At 41.3% G+C, this 19,175-nt stretch overlaps 1 protein-coding gene across 1 annotated transcript in view; it reads left to right on the forward strand.

Annotated features, from left to right (window-relative positions):
- Positions 1 to 523: 523 nt before the first annotated feature.
- The window catches only part of STK31 (serine/threonine kinase 31), a 33,260-nt gene continuing 14,608 nt past the window's right edge, over positions 524 to 19,175 (forward strand). The window contains exons 1-11 of the mRNA XM_054161283.1: positions 524 to 551; positions 705 to 757; positions 2,074 to 2,172; positions 2,929 to 3,003; positions 3,833 to 3,991; positions 5,393 to 5,748; positions 7,616 to 7,796; positions 9,579 to 9,673; positions 10,587 to 10,746; positions 13,296 to 13,418; positions 16,857 to 17,036. Of these exons, the coding sequence (XP_054017258.1) occupies positions 524 to 551; positions 705 to 757; positions 2,074 to 2,172; positions 2,929 to 3,003; positions 3,833 to 3,991; positions 5,393 to 5,748; positions 7,616 to 7,796; positions 9,579 to 9,673; positions 10,587 to 10,746; positions 13,296 to 13,418; positions 16,857 to 17,036 (1,509 nt within the window). The remainder of the gene's footprint in view (positions 552 to 704; positions 758 to 2,073; positions 2,173 to 2,928; positions 3,004 to 3,832; positions 3,992 to 5,392; positions 5,749 to 7,615; positions 7,797 to 9,578; positions 9,674 to 10,586; positions 10,747 to 13,295; positions 13,419 to 16,856; positions 17,037 to 19,175) is intronic.

Here is a 19,175-nt window from a genome sequence, read left to right on the forward strand (position 1 = left end):
CCCGTCACTTGCGCCGCAGGAGGGAGGCACCGCCCCAGCAGGCAGCCAGTGGTCGGGGGGCAGGGCCAGGCCGTCCGGTGGCTGTTAAAATCCCGCGCGGGGTAGCAGCCGCCGGCACAGGGCTGGCTGCGGTGGGGTTCGCTGGAGCTAAGCGGCTCGGCCGCTTTAGGTAGCGCGGAGGCCGCGACGTCGGTACCAGGCCCTCGCTCTCAGGGTCTCTGGGGGCACTGGGCTGCGCGGAGAGGAGGGAGCCCAGCTGTGCTGTCAGGAAATTGAGGCCGTGGCAGCCTCATGTCGCACCCTCACTGAAAAAAAAGCGATTTTCAGTTAAAGGAACTGGTGTGCTTGTGGTGGCGAGGGCGAAGGGCTGAGGGTAGACGTGAGGCCGAGGTGATAGGAGAGCAGGGACGAGTCGTGTAGGCCTGCGAGGGAGGTGTGCCAATTTAACCTGCTCCACGGGCCTCTGGAGTAGCACCAGAACTTCTAGCTCCAGACATCTTGCCGCGTTTCAGAGTCTGTTGTCATGGATGGAGACACACAGTCTGAGAAAGGTAAGGTGAGGTGGTTTATAAAAAAAAAACCCAACCAACTATCCCTCTAAAACCAAAACGACAACAAACCCCCACACAATCCAAAATCTTTAGTCACCTTCGAAAATAATGTTTGTGGCTTTTTTTTTTCCTTCCTTCTTCTTTCCCCTAAAGTTGAAGATGTTGTGGGCTGCCATGTGGAAGATGCTGTAACCTTCTGGGCACAGGTGAATTCAGAGAAATACTTGATTTTACTTGAGATGTTCAGTCTTACCTAAGAGACAAGTTTATGTACAAGTGAGATTAAGTGGTAGCATTTGATGTTAAAACAACAGTTAATGTATATTTCAGAAAGACAAGGATTGTTCCCTTTTAAACTGCAATGAGTTACTCCTTTATGAAATGTGAATTGGTTATCCTTGCTTTTGAATTAGAGCTGGATTTTATTGACTATTCAGTAGGTGTGAGTACATAAATAAATTGAGGGTTAAAATATTTTCTGTTGACTGAAGACTACTGTAGGAGGCAGTTGGAGCCCTGCAGTGGGTGAATCCTCTAATAGCATTTAGGGCAGTATCAATGAAGATGGTTCAAGGAAGCCAGGATCCTTTCAAATTTTGTGTGGATGGGCTGAAGGATGTTGGACAGAGTGAGTGAGAAAAAGTAAAACTCAGTGATTTGTTTCCATTAATGTGGATGGTGCAGCAAGAAGAGAGGAAAACTCAGAAGGAGAACCAAAGATTGCCTTTTCTATGCTCCATAGTCAAGCTCTGTGTAGCTTTGAGCCAGTTAGAGGAGGTAATGCTGCTTATGTGTTCCTGATAGGAACTTGGGGAAGGGGAGCAAACTTTACTTTCAGTTTAGAGAATTAATTCACTCCTAATAAAGTTTTTTTTAGATATAGTACTCATAGATAGTTCTTTATGTTCTTATTCTGGTGTTTTGAGACTTAGTCACAGTGTTTAATGTTGAAAGGTACAAAAGTTAGGTGCATACTTCTAAGGTTGTTTAGTTGCATTAGTGTTTTCTTTCCTGTTCTGAGGTCTGGATCCTTTCCTTTAAGCTGAGACTAGACTGTTGTCTAAATAAATGCCATGTTACTGCAACTGAACCAGTTTCATGGTGGTTCAAATACCAAATTGTGACTGGAAAGACTCCTCTCAGCCAAACCAAAGTCCAAGTCTTGCATGTGAAGAGAATTAGAGGTATGGTAGAACTGGTGTCTCCTTGGATTAAGGAAAGAGAAAGAATACCAAATGTATACAAGAATTTGCAAGGAAGGATTGATAAGTAACATCTGCATACTGCTTACAGAAGAATGTAATACAGCTGTTAGAAATGTTAGATTTGTGTCAGCTTTTGAAAGAAAATGAGAGTAGGCTCAAAATGCACCTAGAATAATAAAGATTGAGAGCTTAAGGTGGGGCATTACTTGTCTCAACAGTAGAACTGTTTTGATCTAATTTTTTTGGTTGTTATCAGCCATCAAGCATCTACTACAAGTGACAGTTAATAGCTTGTACCTTCTTTCCATACTTCTCAGAGTGTCAGTAAATACAATGACGTATGGAAAATAAGTTATGCACTGGCAAAAGCTTGTCCTCAGGCTAATGCAATTTTGGACAAACCTGATTTTAGTAAGGTAAGTAGGTTGTGTTTGTGTGGATGTTTCTTATCTGCGTGTAAAAGCTTTAATTTTAATTTTTCTAAGGTCTTTCCTTGCTCTTTGATTCTGCTGTCTGCTGTATTAGCTTAAGAGCTGCTGGCTTTCCTAAAGAAGATGCCTGTTTGACTTATGTTCTGGGTTATCCTTAAGAAGAGAGCAATGCTTTTTCAGAGAAGAGATTCTTTGCCCCATCTGAGGAAGTGCAGAGAATCTTACAAAAGCCTGTAATGTTAAATGCATTGGACAAAGTACCCTTAGGAAGAGAACAAGGATGTAGTTAATAGCAGCTCTGTGACAAGCATGCAAAGAATGATGGCAACTGTGGTTTTTTTGAATGTGTGAACTACTGATGGCTTACTGCAGAGTAAGGTTTAAATAAAGTTGTCTGAGCTGTTTGTGTGTGTATGTAAATTCCCTTCTACATTCCTCTTGAAAAGGAAGAGGATGCACCACCAGCAACATAGCACTCTGCTGTGTGAGGTGTTGGTGTCTTTACAGTAGGAAAACTTGAGCTCTTGTTTTTGGAGTAGAGGATTATGTTTTTGAAGCATTAATGTATATTGTGTTGAGAAATAGGACATCAAATGCATTACTTTGTTCTCAGACTGCTGCTTGGATAATTACAGAATGTGAAAAGATTTGTAATGTATTACAAATACCATTTTGGGCTATGCTTACATTTTTCAGAATGATGTTATTTTATGCTTTTTTTTTCCCCTCCCTTATCTCCAGATTTATGGTGGCTGTTTTTCTGAAGACAGGTGTTGGTACAGATGTGTGGTACAGCAAGTGATCAACAATGAAAAGGCAGGAACCTTTTTTTCTCAAGTCTTTAACTGTATATCAGCTTTACATGCAGGATGATAGGAATCAATGCAACACCTTCTTGAAACTTGCAATATGAATGCACTGACACACTGAATATGTGTGTGGGACAGAAACCCAGGTGACCTGTGATTTTGAAAAATGCTGATGAAGAGGCTGGCAAAACATGAAATACTTGTGAATTGCTGTTTGTATCTCTTGATAAAGAGGTTCACAAGTGGCAGTTAATGTTATTAAGCAATGTAATTTAATTTGAAATCTTCTGAGTGATGAAAATGGCAGCCTTTCTGTGACCTGATGCAAATGACCTGAAAAGCTTGTTAATCAATATTGGGTGACTGATAGAGAGGGCTAGTAGTTCCTATTTAAAATGCTAATTTCTGGACAAGATGGTTGTCATGGAAACATTAGATTACATATCTGTCCATTGAAGAAAGTCTTCTGTATTGCTTCATAACTGTAGCCCTTAGAGGAAAAAAAACAAACAAGAAAAACACAAACAAAATGACACAACCCAACAAGAAGAAAAAAACCCCAACCAGTTAAAAGACCCAGAAAATACCAAACACAACAGCCACTAGCAAAGATCAGTTTGGTTACTTAAAGTTTTGTTGCTCAGCTTTTAGACAGGTGACAACATAAAATGATTTCTCTAACTGTTCCTCTGAAGGGTGTTTGCAGGTTATGTGGAGGATTCTGATCTCTGGGACATGCAGGTGTGCTACAATACTTATGTTCTAATTGTTGTCAGGGCATATTTCTATAGGAGAAATGTGTAACCTCTACTGATCTGTATTTTATATTGTTCCAGTTTCAAGTCTTTTACATTGACTATGGAAACTCTGAGGTTCTGAATAGATCACACATAGTTGAAATTCCACCAAACTTGCAGAGTCCAGGTGTTGCCAAGAAGTACAGACTCTGGGGACTGCAGATACCAAGTAATCAGAACTTAAGCATGTTTGACCAGGTGAGTAACCAGATTTTGAAGCATTTAGATGATGGAATCTGTAGCAGCTGCTGCAAGATACCAGAAAGCTGGATGCTTATGGAGGCTGACCATGCTGGTAAAGAATGTCTCATCTGTAGCCCTGAACATACTGCAGAAACTAAAATGATTTTTTTTCAAAAGCAGTTCAGGTTGTGCAGGCTGATGATTTTTAGAGCACACTTTTACCATCTTCAGAGCTTCAGGTCTATTTATGGCTGACCTGAGTTCTTTCTGACCCAGAAAAGACCAAGTAGGTCTGTTCCACCATGAGAAGGAAAATACCTCCCTTGGTCATAGAGGCTGCAGTAAATTCACTTGCATTTCTAAGCTACTTGAATGCTGTGTGCCTGGGTACTCTACAAACTTATGGTTGGGAGAGAAAAGAGCAGGTCAGTGTCGATGGTAATAGGAACTCTGTTGTCCCTGGCCAACAATGAATATGAAAGGCTTGGGGGCTGATGTCAGCAGGATGAGTAAAAGCTTTGAGCATTTGAGTGGCACTGGTGACCCTTGATTGTTTTACCAGTGGCAATCTCCCTTTCTGGGGCATCTCTTACAATCTTGATGGCATGCTTCTTCAAGGCTTGTCAGTGGTACTGCCTGTGCTTCACTGTGCAGCACCAGTGTCTTGGGAGCAGCAATTATGGAGGAGGAAGCAGGAAATGGCTGTCCTGCTTGCCTTGTCATATCCCTCTGTCATTTAGAGGAGATCCTGAGACCCCTTTTTTGATAGTCTGTTCCTGTGATTCTGTTGACATTGCTTAATGTGATTACTTGAGAACAGAGGTTTTCACCTGTCATAATTCCCTGGGGTTTTGATTGTATGGTGCTGTGTTGGTTGTTTATAAACCTTGTCCCTGAGTGTCACATCTACATGTTTCTTGAACACCTCCAGGGATGGTGATTCTACTACCTCCCTGGGCAACCTATTCCAATGCCTGATGACCCTTACAGTAAGGTGTATTTCCACATTCCCCCTCCCTGCCAGTATTCACTCTGGGCTTCCCCTGGCCCAATTTCAGGCCATTTCCTCATTCTATCACTTGATGCTAGAGAGAAGATACCAACACTCGCCTCTCTACAGCCTTCTTTCAGGTAGTTGTGGAGAGCAATGAGGTCTCCTCTCAGCCTCATCCAGAGTAAACAATGCCAATTCCCTCAGGTGTTCCTCATGAGACTTGTGCTCTAGACCCTTCACTGGCTTTGTTACCCTTACTCTGGCACCTGGATATCCTTCTTGTAGTGAGTGGCCCGAAACTGAACCTAGTATTGGAGGTGTAGCCTCACCAGTGCTGAGTACAGGGACGTGTGTTAAAAGTATTTCAGCTAAAAGTATTTGAAGTGTCTAGTACAGAACTTCATTGTATCTTTGTATTACAGGGGAAAAAGTTCTTGAACAGCCTAGTTTATGAAAAAGTAATTAAAATACATTACAAAGCCAAACATGAAGATGGTACCATTATTGCCCAGGCAAAATGTGAAAAAACAGATATTGGAGAAGAAGTGGCCAGGGCAGGGCTTGCTGAAAAATGGTCATCTCCAGGAAACACTAAAGATGTGGAAAAGAGAAGAGGAAATGTCACACAAAATCCTCATCAGAAGACAAAAGCCTCAGTTCTGCCGCGGTTTAACAGGCCTCATGGTGGACTGTACGACACCCCAAGAGGGCATCTTTACCACGTAACTGTTGCCACAAGGAAACAGAATGATACTGGAAACCGTATGTCTGCCCCAAAGTAAGACTGTGGGATGTCATAGAAAGTGTGGTGTGGCTAATCTGATTTGCTTAGCTGCTGGGATGTGGGCATGTGAGAAGATGGAGGGGGAATCGAGTACCTAAAAAGCAAAGTTTGGTTTCTGTCTTGCCAACATTGAGTGATGTTTTACTTAATGAAGGGGAAGCCTTTGTGAGTCTGTGTGTTGTGTGGTGGTGGTAATTCAGGCAGGAAGCTGTAGAAAAGCATTGATTAGTGTTACTGCTGATTGGATACCTTGTTCTTCCCTCTTTCCTTTTGGTAGACTGTTCTTACATGTCTTAAGGGAAGGATAGCAGCTAGCAAGCAGAGGAGATGATACTGGAAAGCTTTAAGTTGAAAGCGACGTCAGACCTCTAGTGGATTTTTGTGGTGATGGGTAGTGCATTGATATTCTTTTTAGCATCTGAGCCATTTCCATAGGCCTGTTCTTGAGATTTTTTTGTAGCTAGGTCCTGTTTATTTACCTCTGCTAAAAATTCCCTGGGCGCAAAGGTGGAACGCAAAAGTGCGCTTACCTAGCAGGACAAACGTTTGGATGATTCAGTTGTGTGGGGATGTATCAGTGTGTGCCTGTAAGAAATAAAGCCAGCAAGCACAGTTTGAAGTAAGCTCTCAGGGAAAACGGTGTCTCTGCAACTTGTAATTACATTGACAAGAGGTGGTGGTAACTTGGCAGTTACAGTTGTTATCAGAAATCTTTTTAAAGAGATTAGTCCTACAGTTGCTAGGACTGCCATGGCAACAGGCTGCTGAGAAAAATGTTTGTGGGTGGGAAAGACAGTGCTTGGCACTTGGAAAGTTGAGGTGGCATAAAAAGTAGTATTCTCCAAAAAAACTTGCTTAGCATTTTAAAAGGTGCTGGTTTTCCCATCATTTCAGCACCTCAAACTTCTCAATCACCTGAGGGCATGCCCTTCCACATACCAGCATGGTATCCAAATCTCTTTTAAAATTGCATCCTTGAAGCAAGTATATGCTGTTAACAAATCTAATATTGGTATGGGGTGCTCCTTTAAAAAGTCTAAGATTATAGTGAAGTGCTTCATCCTGGATTATTCTGTTACTCTGATCTGCCTTATTTTCTGAGTTACAGATATGCTTCAAATCTGATTTTTAAGCAATAGTTGTTGTTTCCCCCCCCCCCCCCAACTTTCTTCATGACACATAGTGTTGAGATACTTCTGTGTACAAAGCTATTTTGACTGTCTGAGGAGACAGCAGCCAGTGCATTTTTAATTTTAATTTCTGTGTGTTCTGGTATCCTTTAGCTTTTTTTGCACATGGCAGGCATTTCTGGGGTGGTACATCTGTGCAGGAAATCAAGGAAGAAGTTAGAATGTAAACAAAGCTATGCACATGAGGTTGAAGTTGAGGTGGGGTCTAGTGGAGCTTTGGTGCTGTACAGTGTTCAGAGGCAGATAGCTTCATATGGCTCTTCTTAGTTACCAAAATGAATTTTAGGGAGAGATCCAAACCAATACCCTGAAAGTGCTTTGGCTTGTTTAGTAGTGAAAATATCTGGTTTACAATGGTCTTTCCTGGGTTCACAGTGGAATATCATAAGATGTGTTTTGGATGAGGAAGACTGAGTTAGTGACTGTGAAAACAGTGTTGTCTTCAAGTAATGTGGTGTTTCTCATTGATGCTGTGGAATGGTCTTTGTGAAGCAGTGTGCAAAGGGATACCCATTCTGAAGGAATAAGGTGTGATTGTGTATGTGCTTCTGTAGTCTTTCTGAGGTGGTGTTCTTTAGTTGTTTACTGATGCTACAGTAGCATGAAAGAATTCATACAATATTGTGGCGGTGTTTGTTTTTAACTAACTTCTCTTAATTACTTTTTTAAAGAGAAGAATTACAAGCTTCTGCCTCAGTTCCAGACATCAGCTCTGCACAAATGAGGCCAGATTGGAAACTGAATGAAGAGATGGAAGCTCTCAGAAGGGAGAATGCTAATTACTTAGAGAGGCAGTGGGAGCTTGAGCTGCAGAATGAGCAGCTGAAACTTGAACTTCAGGTATGTGGAAGTGTGAAGAGGATGCTTCTCTCCTTGTGAGTGTTTCTGACCGTGCTTTTGTCTTATGGTTTCATCATAGTGCAGTTCATCTGTGCACTGTAGTTTGGGATAAAGAAGGATTAGGCTGGTTGAGTGAAGTCATGTCTTGCTGTGGTGCAGGGGGATGCTGTCAGTGCTTTGTGGTTAAAGACATACTTTCTGTATAGGGAAGTAATCTTTGCCTTTCCCCTTCCCTCTGCCCCCCAACTTAAGAGGGGAAAAAGAGCTAGTGTTGGGCTGAAAATTCCTAAGCTTCACCAAATCATAGCAGCTGTGAAATTCTAGAACTGGTAAATAATGGTTATTAATAAAAAATACTGGTTTTGTAACTGCTACTTAATAGAAAAGGTGACTGTTTCTTTCCAGGGGAATTTCCTAGCACTATCTGAGAAGCACAGTACATAGTAACAGTGATAGGCTTAAAAATACTGTGAATGGTTTTAAGTGTTATCCACAGCAGTAATAGGAAGGTACTATGTGAAAGGTTGCTATATTTGCATGAGTTCAGAAAAATGTTCTGCAAACTTACTTCTACAGACATGAAAGGAAAACCTGCCGTTGTGTAAATCCCTTTGATGCCCCCAGTCCTGAGCTTGCAGGCAGATGTTTCTTTAGCAATCAAACTACTTGTGACTGCCTTTGCTGCTCAGTTACCTCTACCTAGAACACCTCTATTTCTGCAGGTGGTAACCTGTCATTGCACAGATTCTCCATCCAGTGAAGATAGGATGTTTGTGCACTTTTATGCAAACTACATTAACAAGCAACAGAATACATCTGCACCTAATTAAAAAACACTCAAATGCAAGGAATTCTTAGAAGCATTTTTTAATACATAGTCATCTGATTTAAACACACCTCCCCACCCCCCCATTTTCTACAAGTTCTGATTGGTATTTCATGTTGAACTGCAAGTACACTGCTTTAAAAGAAAAGGTTGTAGATACTCTTTTCAATGAGAAAGTATTTACTCTCTGAAAACACATAGGCAGTGATTTGCTTTAGAAGGGTGATGTGTGAGGGTGGATTTTAGGGACTCAAAATCAAACCTAGGAGTACTTAAATAGTTCATATTTGCATGTAAGTGTGTTGTATTTTTTTTTTTTCTTGTAAATGTAGCAAATCTTAAAGGCTAACAATGTTTGAAGTTTTGTCTTTCATTACCTGAGTTGGGGTTTATAAAGGCATCTCTGTGACATGAGAGTAACAGCTTTTTAATTTAGCTTGCCCTTTGAGGAACGTAGCATGTTTTGGTGTGTGGACTTTTTTTGGGTCAAGAGTATTCCTTGTAGGAAGGTCAGGATGGTTGTACAGCAGCACCACTTGTTCTGCAGCACCACTTTGAGGTGAAGTAGTGATGGGAATAAGTTTTCTGAGGGTCTTGGACTTTGTTTCCCTGAGCTAAGGGGTAAGAATTTTTCAGCAAGGGAAGAATAAATCCTGTCTGTAGATATACTGGCAAATGGGGAATAATTCTAGAAATACACTTGAGGACATCACTGCTGAAATGACAGGAAGAAAAAGAACTATTAATCCTTAAAAAATGATTAAAGAAAATTATCCCCATTGGTTTGTATTTTGTTAGTGTTTTGAAGAGGTCTGTGTGTACGTGTGCCTGCACACCTGTGGTTGTCTAGCTTTCAAAAGTAAATTGTGGTCTGCACATTAGTAATTTTGGCTCTGACTGCTGTGGCTGTTGATCTGGCTTCATCTGTCTTTGTTAAAACACTGCTCCAAAAATGATCAATAATTCAGAGAGAGAAGGAAGCATCCCAGAAAATCCTAAGTACTTCCATTGGCATGAAGATGAGAAATTTGACTGCTAAGGTGAAGGCATTGAAACAAGCTAGGTATGTATTTCTTTCTACAATAGTACTACTTGCCATTGACCTGCTTATCTCTTGAAGTCATGCATGCCTTGTTTGTTTGGTTTTGTGTTTTGTTAATGTTCTATGAAAATGCAGTGTTGTATATGGAGGAAAGGAGCTCACACTGGTGTTTGCATTACCTGCTTTCCAGTGTTTGATCAGATTAAATCAGTTCACTTCTGCTCCTTTACCATAGCTGTTGCAAGAAAAACTTGGATTTTTATCTTCCAGCAAGATGCTAATTAGTAAATGTAGCTAGTTTTTTTAAGTGGGTAGTCATAGTTCCTTGGGCATCTGCATTGCTGTGAGAATAGAATAGAATAAACCAGGTTGGAAGAGACCTTTGAGATCATAGTGTCCAACCTATTATCCAACACTACCCAATCAACTAAACCATGGAACCAAGTGTATCTCTTTGTGCAGACCAAATTAGCCTTCTAGTTCTAGGGTAATTCTAGGGACAAAACTGCAGTGGGAAGAGGACTTGAAATAGAAATGACCATAAGCTCCTTTGAGAAAAGGAAATAAAATATTGTTGCATGTGTCTGTGGAAAATTAGCTAAAAACCCCCAAAGAACCAAGAGAGGAAGTAGGACCAGAGGGAAATTAAGAGCAGGAGAGAGTTTTCATGTACAACCTTATCAATGTTGAGATATAATGAATGTATTCTTGGTCATTCCTCCTTCCTCCAGAAATACTCAACAGCTGAATAAGATAAATAGCTGCTTCTACCTCTTAAAAGAAACTTAAGTTATTAAGATGGAAGGTGATACCTCAAAATTGGTGTGTTCAAGGTCTGAGTAGCATCAATGTTGTTTTATTTTTTTTAAACTGCTTAAGTTCTGGGGAAAAAAAAAAAGCCTTGGTAAAATTTGTTTTTCTCCTTACATGTTAGGCACACAAACAAAAAACATAGTCTTCAGGAGCAGCTCTCAGAAATTATAAAAGTGGTTACAGAAGGATGTCTTCCTGTTCCATCTTCCTTGGAAAAAATGGAAACAACCTGGACAGAGTACGAGTTGGCTCAAGAGAGGATTCAGTTATGCAGAAATGTGGTAGGTTGGAATTACTGTTTTTTTCCCTCAGGGAGCTATTTAACAGTTGTTATCAGGGTGTTTTAAGTGTAGCTGGATAGCATGAGCATGTCATGGAAGCGTCTCTCCTTTGCTCGATAGCATTGGAGTGTTACTGTTTGTTTGTTAAACTGCGACTTTCTGACACCCTTGGGTTTTGTAAAGAAATACAAGGGAATCGGCAAATGTTAGCTAAAAAGGTTTTGTTTTGTATTAGAAACAGCTTCAGCTGTGCGGCTGTGGTGTCTGTCTTCAAAAGCTTTTGTTAAAACAGCGTGCCACGACTTTGCTATGCTTTGATTGTGTGGGGAGGCACAGGGAGAGCGGGGCGAGTGTGGTTGTACGGAAAGATGGACTTGTGTAGGGGAAAGCTGCCATCTAGTGCAGCTGCTCTGCAATCACAGATCTGAAGAAGCCTGCCTGGGTGTGTAGATGTGGCTGTGTTGGTAAGGATGGTTATGTGCTGCCTCTTGTATGTGGCGATGGATGAGCTTTGGGGAACAGGAAACTTCCCCAACCTGTGGCAGTTGTTGTGGTAAGGCAGGGAAGGGATGGTGTCTAGGAGAATGGCAGCAAATATGTTGCAATTAGTTCTGAGTATGGCCTCAAACATTTAAAATATGTTTAAGTATTGCTGTCTTACACTGAATTTTACAGCTCATGAAGTGGACTAGAAAATAAGGAGCCGTGTGGAGAACCCCAGTAAGTTCTGGTACTTGTGCAGGGAAAAGTATTAACATACCTGTACCAGACAATCACAGACTGCTTTGGGTTGGAAAGAACCCTTAAAAGGTCACCTTGTCCAACTATCCCTGCAGTGAGCAGGGATGCCCCCAACTAGATCAGGTTGCTTAGAGTACAGCCTAACGCTGAATATTTCTAGGGGTGGGGCATCTACCTCCTCTCTGGGCAACCTGTTCCACTGCTTCACCACCCTTGTTGAGAAGATGTCTTTCTTATCTTTAGACTTTAAGTCTAAATTTGCCCTCTTTTAGTTTAAAACCATTTCTTTGTGTTCTCTTTTGCTAAAAAGTCTGTCCCCATCTTTCCTATCAGCACCCTTTAAGTACCGACAGGCTGCAGTAGAGTCTCCCTAGAGCCTTCTCTTCTCCAGGCTGAACCACCCCAACTGTCTCAACATTTCTTCTTAGGAGAGGTCCTTTGATTTCTGTGGCCCTCCTCTGGATCCACTCCCAGCAGGTTCCAGTCTGGCTTAGGCTGAGGACTTCAGAGTGAGAGACGGTACTTCAGGTCAGGTCTCACCAGGGTAGAGGGGCATAATCACCTCCCTTGACCTGCTGCCACATTTCTTAAGATGCAGCCCAGGGTACAGCTGGCCATCTGGACTGCAAGCACACATGTCCAGCTTTTCATCCATCACTCTACCCCAAGTCATTCTCCACAGGGTTGCTCTCAATCCCTTCATCCCCCAGCCTGTATTGATACAGGAGGTTACCCTGACCCAAATGCATGACTTTGCATTTGGCCCTGTTGGACTTCATGAGGTTTGCACAGATCCACTTCTTACACTTGTCCAGGTCCCTCTGGCATGGCATACTTTTGATTGCTGTAGCCAGAAAAAAAAGGGTTTTGTATGCTAAAAACTAAATCAAATGTTTAAACTTGATAACATTAAGCAAATTGTTAATAAGGAGATGACATTTTAGTGCTGCATCTTGTATAGGGGAGTAACATGTAGAACAACAGCTAGTTACCCAGGAACCAGAGCTGCTTAGGGATTCACATGGGCAAGCCTTCCTTGGGTGTCTCCCTGATCCCAGGTGAGGCCATAGCAGTTGCAGAGGTAGCCAAAAAGTACAGAAGTGCTTATTAAATCCTTTTCGTGGTGGTTTCGTGTTTTTAAGTGCTGAAGCAACACGTTGTGTTAACCTTCTATGGCAGAACTTAATCTGGTGACTTTTATTATCCAGCCCACTCATGTGTGGCTGAATTAAGAGATCTGCTTCATTGCTAATGTAAGTTTTAAAGCAGTGTATGCTGCAACTTGGGAGTTGTGTTTTCAGATGGAGTTTTTCCATCTTTCAAGTTCCACCATTTGGTCTCGTTCTGCCTTTCTCCGTTACAGGCAAAAGATTTCTACTCTGTCTTTTGTGAATACTTAAACTCCTGATTAAGTCAACTTCTAAGCTTTCACTGGATAAACGATATTTAAAATCCCTGAGAACTTGTGTTTGTGTGTACATGTTTATATTGCAGATATATATTGATTGTTAGGAGGAAGCGCTCAGTTTGCTGTTCTTTGCCTCCCTGTGAAACTGATATTAGTGCCTTGGCTAACTCTTCTGTTCTCTGTTTCTTTGCTAATTGCCATCCACAGTAGACTTTCCAAGTTGTGGTGGTGTGGTGTTTCTTTTTTTCTTGTTTGTTTGTTTTGTTTTGGTTCTGTTTTTAAAATTTTTAAAAATGTTTTCTTCCCAGGATAGGGAAGGGATTAGTGCTTTTTATTACTTCCCACACTGTGTATGTAGCATTTGGGTCTGAGTTGCTGACTTGCTGTTCCTTCTGCATAGGCTGAAAGAGATGAACTGATTACCAAGAGGCATGAGGTGCAGCAGAACTTGTATTCAGCAGTGGAAGAATTAATCTTCGAAGTGGATCAGCTGCCCCTCTCTGAGCGCTCAAGAACATTACAGGTAAGGAGGTTGCTTTTATCAGCTTTGATTCAGCTTTGAGCCCCTATTACAAGAGGGATATGGATGTGCTGGAACGTGTCAGAGAGCTGGAGCTCCTCTCCTATGAAGACAGACTGAAGGAGTTGGGGCTGTTCAGTCTGGAGAAGAAAAGGCTCCGAGGGGACCTAATTGTGGCTTTCCAGTATCTGAAGGGGGCCTACAAGAAGGCTGGGGAGGGACTTCTCAGGCTATCAGGCAGTGATAGGACTAGGGGGAACGGAATGAAGCTGGAGGTGGGGAGAGGAGATTCAGGCTGGATGTGAGGAGGAAGTTCTTCATCATGAGAGTGGTGAAGTCCTGGAATGGGTTGTCCAGGGAGGTGGTTGGGGTGCTGTCCCTGGAGGTTTTTAAGACCAGGCTGGATGAGGCTCTGGCCAGCCTGATCTAGTGTGGGGTGTCCCTGCCCATGGCAGGGGGGTTGGAACTAGATGATCCTTGTGGTCCCTTCCAACCCTGACTGATACTATGATTCTGAAACGCTGAGAACCTGTGGAGAATGTTTGTGTTAAATGTTCTATTGTTGGAGACCTTGACCAGCAACACGAGAAGCTTTAGATAGCACTTCTGAGTCAAGTTGTGCACTTGATGCCTGTAGCTCTCAGTGTTATTTGGGATCCTGGTGTCCTATGTGGTGTGTTTCTAGATGCAGATTAGATAGATATTCTACATGAGTGGCGTGTTTCCTCTTACGGTGTTTAATGGCTAAAAAGACTTTATGACTTCTACTTAGTAGAATGCAGGTGTTAATGAGAGCACCTGCAATTAAAAAGCCAGTGCAGTTAATTGTCTCACTGGATTTTGTGGTTGGATTATAAGCTTTCCTAGGCCTGGATTTTGTGGTTGGATTATAAGCTTTCCTAGCCCTTCCTGTTATGGTGGCTGTGTAGTTTGGACTAGTGTAGCAAAGTGTGAAATGTCTAAAGCATTTTTGTTATTTTAAGATGAGAGTTAAAATACTGCAGAAGCACATTTGTATACTGAGAGACTTCCTTCCAGCCAGCCCAACAACAAAAAGTGGGGAAATAAGCTCTCAAGAGACAGTAGAAGCTTCTACCAAGGGAAACAATCAAGTTGATGTATCTGGCCATTGCTGTTAGAAATGATTTATTTTTACCTTTAGAAAGATTGCTTGCTTTTGTTTTGACTGTGCAAGTGTGTGTGGAGAGAGGGGGGGTGTTGAGGAATGGCTTGAATTGCAGGGGCATAGTCCTATGGAACAGCTGCTTGAACAAAGTGTGTAGGCTGTACTCCATCTAGATGTTTGCTGCTCGCAGTGAGCAGGTGTGCTGATGTAGGGGGATCATCGTGGCCTTGAAGCTGTGCTTGCAGCTGCGAGTATAGATAAAGGATAAGTAAAACAAAACTAATTAGAGAGGTGCTTGCACATAGATCTAACTGTAAGTAGGCTGGATATTATAATGTAACCCTGGACTAATAGCCAATGGAATAATGACATCTGTGCATATTTAGCTGAGATGCTTTATAAGCTGTGCTTTCTAACAATAAAGGTGAAGCTTGCTTATCAATCATATTGATTGCTGCGAGTCTTTCCCTCACCCATCTCGCCGTTGGATATTTCTTCACAACAGGGGGGAAAAGGCTGACATTAGTTTGACAGCTTGTTTATGCCCATTCACAGAATCACCAAGGTTGGGAGAGACTTCAGAGATCATCAACCTATCGCCACAGACCTCATGACTAAAATTCCTGAGATGTATTCTTACACACATGTATGAGACTGGGTTCTTAGGAAAAATCACCATGATTACTGGCTACATAAAAGTTTCTGTAAGGTTGGAGCAGCGTTAATAAATTGAAGCGTTCACATGTTCATGGAATTGCTGATTCCATTTCTAATGGAATTTATTTTCCAGTGGCATTCAAAAAGTTAAAGTGGGTTTTTTTTGGTTCTAGTCTGTTACACAGTTTGGTGTTTTAATTGGAACAGATAGTGGATGGGTAGAAGTTTATGGCTTCTGTCACTGGAGGTCCTGTGTGGATTCTGCTTCAACAGAGGAAAGCTGTAGTTTGTTGGTTTATAGAGTCTTTTTGTTTTGTTGGTGAGGTTTTGATTGTTTCGGGGTTTTGTGGCTGTGTTGATTTTGCTTGGGGTTTTTTTATTTCATTTATAAAAAAAATTACTCTTTTTATCTGTGTCTAAAGGTTATGCTGTGCTAATCCACTAGGTGGTAGGCGTCAGGCATCTTCTAGATAATTGTAGCTGTAGTGAAATGTTACAGTTGTTTGCAAATGTCTGAATACTGAAATGCTGCTAGATGTGTTAAGTGAATTTTCTGTGTTAGTTTAATAGTGTTGATGATCCATCATCTCTTCTATTAGGAGCTAGAAGAGAAAACAGTTTTCCCAAGCAGGGAAACAGGAAAAAGTGGTTTTTACCAAGTATCACTGAGAAACTTGGTTGCAGTTAGAGCTGAAGAGGTCACAGTACCACAGTATATTAGAGGTTGGAAGGGACCTCAAGAGATTATTGGATCCAACCCCAAGTCATACTGTGCTGTCCTAGAGAAACAAGTAGTTATTTCTAGCATCTTGCAGAAGAACAGGAGCTTAGAGGGTCATTAGCTTCCTACTGGAGCTGTGTACTGCAAATCTCTCTTTTGCATCATGCATCTCTTCTGACTTAAGTTTTGTACTTTTCAGTGAGAGCTCTTGTTGGCCTACACAACAGAAAAATTCAAACAGCTCTAGCCACAACTGGTCCAGCTGGCTGGGACCAAAAAACCCCAAACCAAGAGTTGGTGAGATCCCTGCTTTCCAAATGATAATACTGCAATGGTTAAGAGGAGGGCTGAGAGTGTGGGTATACACAGATTCCTCTAAAGCAAGCTGGAATATGAGCTGAACAGTTGTCAGTCATTCCATGTTAGCTGTCTGTGAGCAAGCTGCTTCCTCTGCCCCATGGATAGTGTGCAGTAGCTTGTTCTGCTCCTTTTGATTTCTCACGTTTACAGGTAGCAACTGAAACAAGTGCCTGTAGGCTTTGGAGCTGCCTTCATATGTTGTTATCCTGCTGCAGCCTGCTTCTGTGTCCATGTGCTGCTGAAGCTGATAATGCTTCAGGGAATTGTGTTTATAGTATGAAAAATAAATGGGAATGAGTAAGATGTAACTTCCAGGATTCTTTCATTGAGGACAGCCTGATGACATGACCAGTGCTATTATTTTTATAAACAGGGTGCAACAATGGGTATGAAACTGCTGAGCACTTTTCTCAGTGCTATTACTGATGTCTGGCTGCTGTTAAATGGGCTAATTCTTTTACTCTCTCCTTCAGACTGTTCCTTTTGAACCTGGCTTTTCCTTTGCCATGCCATCTGTCCAGGTGTGTGCTTGTGTTTTAAAATCCAAATGTTCTTGTTTGATTCACTTGGTACACAGGAACTGTCTCTTTCTCTGGAGATGATGGCTGGTCAAGGTTCTGAAGTAGGTGACTCTGAGGAGGCATTGCAGCAGTTCTTTGAGTGGAAGAGTGCCAAAGGGAATAAATTAATCCAGGTCAGAAACAATACGGACACAGCTCTGCAAATTTTTGCTGATTGCTTTGGTGGCATCTTAAAGGTAAGTTGAACAATCAGTCTCTCAAGCTAGTGAAAAATAGAAAGTAGGACACTAACTAAGCTTGTGAGGAGCAACCTCCCGTGGCAGGGCAATTGTCTTTGTGAGCACTGAATGATAATGCCTGGATACAGAGGGAAAGGTAATGTGTAGAAGTCTGGAATGTTAGTTTCTTTTTAGTGTACCTTTGTGGTGAACCAGAGTTTATCTTCCTTACAAAAGGATATCTTTTGTGTTAAGATCAGTACTTTTATGCAAAGATTGCTTATCAATATGGTGGTAGGTACTTTATATAAATAAATCAATTACAAAACCCCACATAAATATTTTATAAACAAAACCTTCCATCTGGTCATTCTGTGACTGAAGTGCCATGATTGAGGTGCAGATTGCAAACCAAATATATAATAGATTGCCTCCCCCACCCCATTGAACTGCTGAGCATGCAGATAAATAGTTTACTTCTATTTGCCTGGCTTGCAGTATTTTCTGCAGTACTGTTCTGATGCAGTGTCTCTCAGACTGAGTTGTAAGAGGTTTGGAGCATGGAAATTGAGTGGGTGTTACTTTGCTTAAAAGGATATAGATGGTGAGTTACCATCTCCTGAGTTCTACTTGTAAAAACCAAAACAAAAAACCCTCAAACCAAACAAAACACAACAAGTCATGAAGAGGGGAGGTAACTTTCAGGCTTTCCTATATCTGTGCTTAATCTATGCTCTTTCTCAGTTTTGGATTTCTAATCTTCCTGGGAAGACTGTAAGATGTTCTCCCTCCATTCCTGCAGGCCCAAATTGGTCCTAATCCACAAAGATTGTGCTCTCTCATAGTGAATAGTTTTTCTGCCCCAGCATTTAATGTGGCCAGGTGGTGTTATGGATAAGTGTTCTTTGACCTGGTGATAAATGCTGTTCAGCAGCAGTGTAGACTTGTGCATGCCATGTGCAGTGTAATGTTAATGAATATAATTATTTGCAGATGCTTGTAACCATGTCAGTCATTAGAGGGGTAAACAAACCTGTGGGGGCTTTCAGTGGTTGCTTCAGAGTGCGGTTCAGAGTGATTCAGCATGTATGAAAGTGACTACAGTTTGTTAGTGCTGAACTTCTGGTTACCTGTTTAAAGTCTGAGCTCTTCTGCAAACAGTTCAGAGACATGAAAAGCACACACTTCTTGCATGGGTTGGTAAAGCTTTGGTAGGTAGACCAAGGAAGACACTTTCAATTATCCATCTTAATTTCAGCTTTTGATATGCAACTATTCTGTTGCAATTTAACTTCTAGCTCCTTTAAAGAAAAAAATAGGTGAGCAGTCTTGTAGAGGAAATACTTCTATGAAGTGTTTCCCCTTCCCTTATTCTATGTAGATACACCTCTTCTCTTTGGGTACAAATTAATCTCATATAAAATCAGTCAGTAGGAAATTGGTCCATGGCAGACAGTGACATTTTTCAGAGACTGGACATTTCCTTTCCTGTATGTGAGCTCTGAGGCTTTGGGGAACAGGTTACTGTTTGAACTTGTGCTGCTGAAAGGTTTTTCTTTTAAGGTCATTTAAGGTTAAGGCAATAAAATGTATTCCACTAAAGACTCTGAAAATGACAGTTTGATAGGTAAAAAATGTTGCAGGTCTTATTACAACTGTGTAAGTTGTAAGTTAAATCCAGGACCATATTTTGATTCTGCTTGCCAGTGGGGTACCTTTTGTTCTGCAGATCTGAGTAACAAAACTTAGCTGAAAATCCCATTCAATATATTTATAAACTGACCTTACTGATATTTCTCTGGCACCTTCATTGTCCTTTATTGTGGATCTAAGTTCTTTCTGACTTCTGTAAACCACATAGGATTTACTGGTGAATTTTTTAACCTTGTTTCACACTTGATAAACTGTGAAATAGGTCACAAGATATGCCTTTATCTCAGGTAGTGCTGTATAGGAATGGAAATCCCACTCAGCAGTGAAACTGCCATACTAAGCATCTGGTGTATCCTTGCGGGGGCAGCATGTATGTTGATTTTTGACATTAAACTCAATAGGAGAGAGATTGGGATTCTTTTACTGGTTGTTTTTTGGTTTGTTATTAGTAGTAATTATTAAACAACAACAAGAAACAAAATTAAAAAAAACCCAACACAAAAA

Source organism: Dryobates pubescens, chromosome 4, assembly GCF_014839835.1.
Source record: "Dryobates pubescens isolate bDryPub1 chromosome 4, bDryPub1.pri, whole genome shotgun sequence".
Classification (NCBI taxonomy): domain Eukaryota; kingdom Metazoa; phylum Chordata; class Aves; order Piciformes; family Picidae; genus Dryobates; species Dryobates pubescens.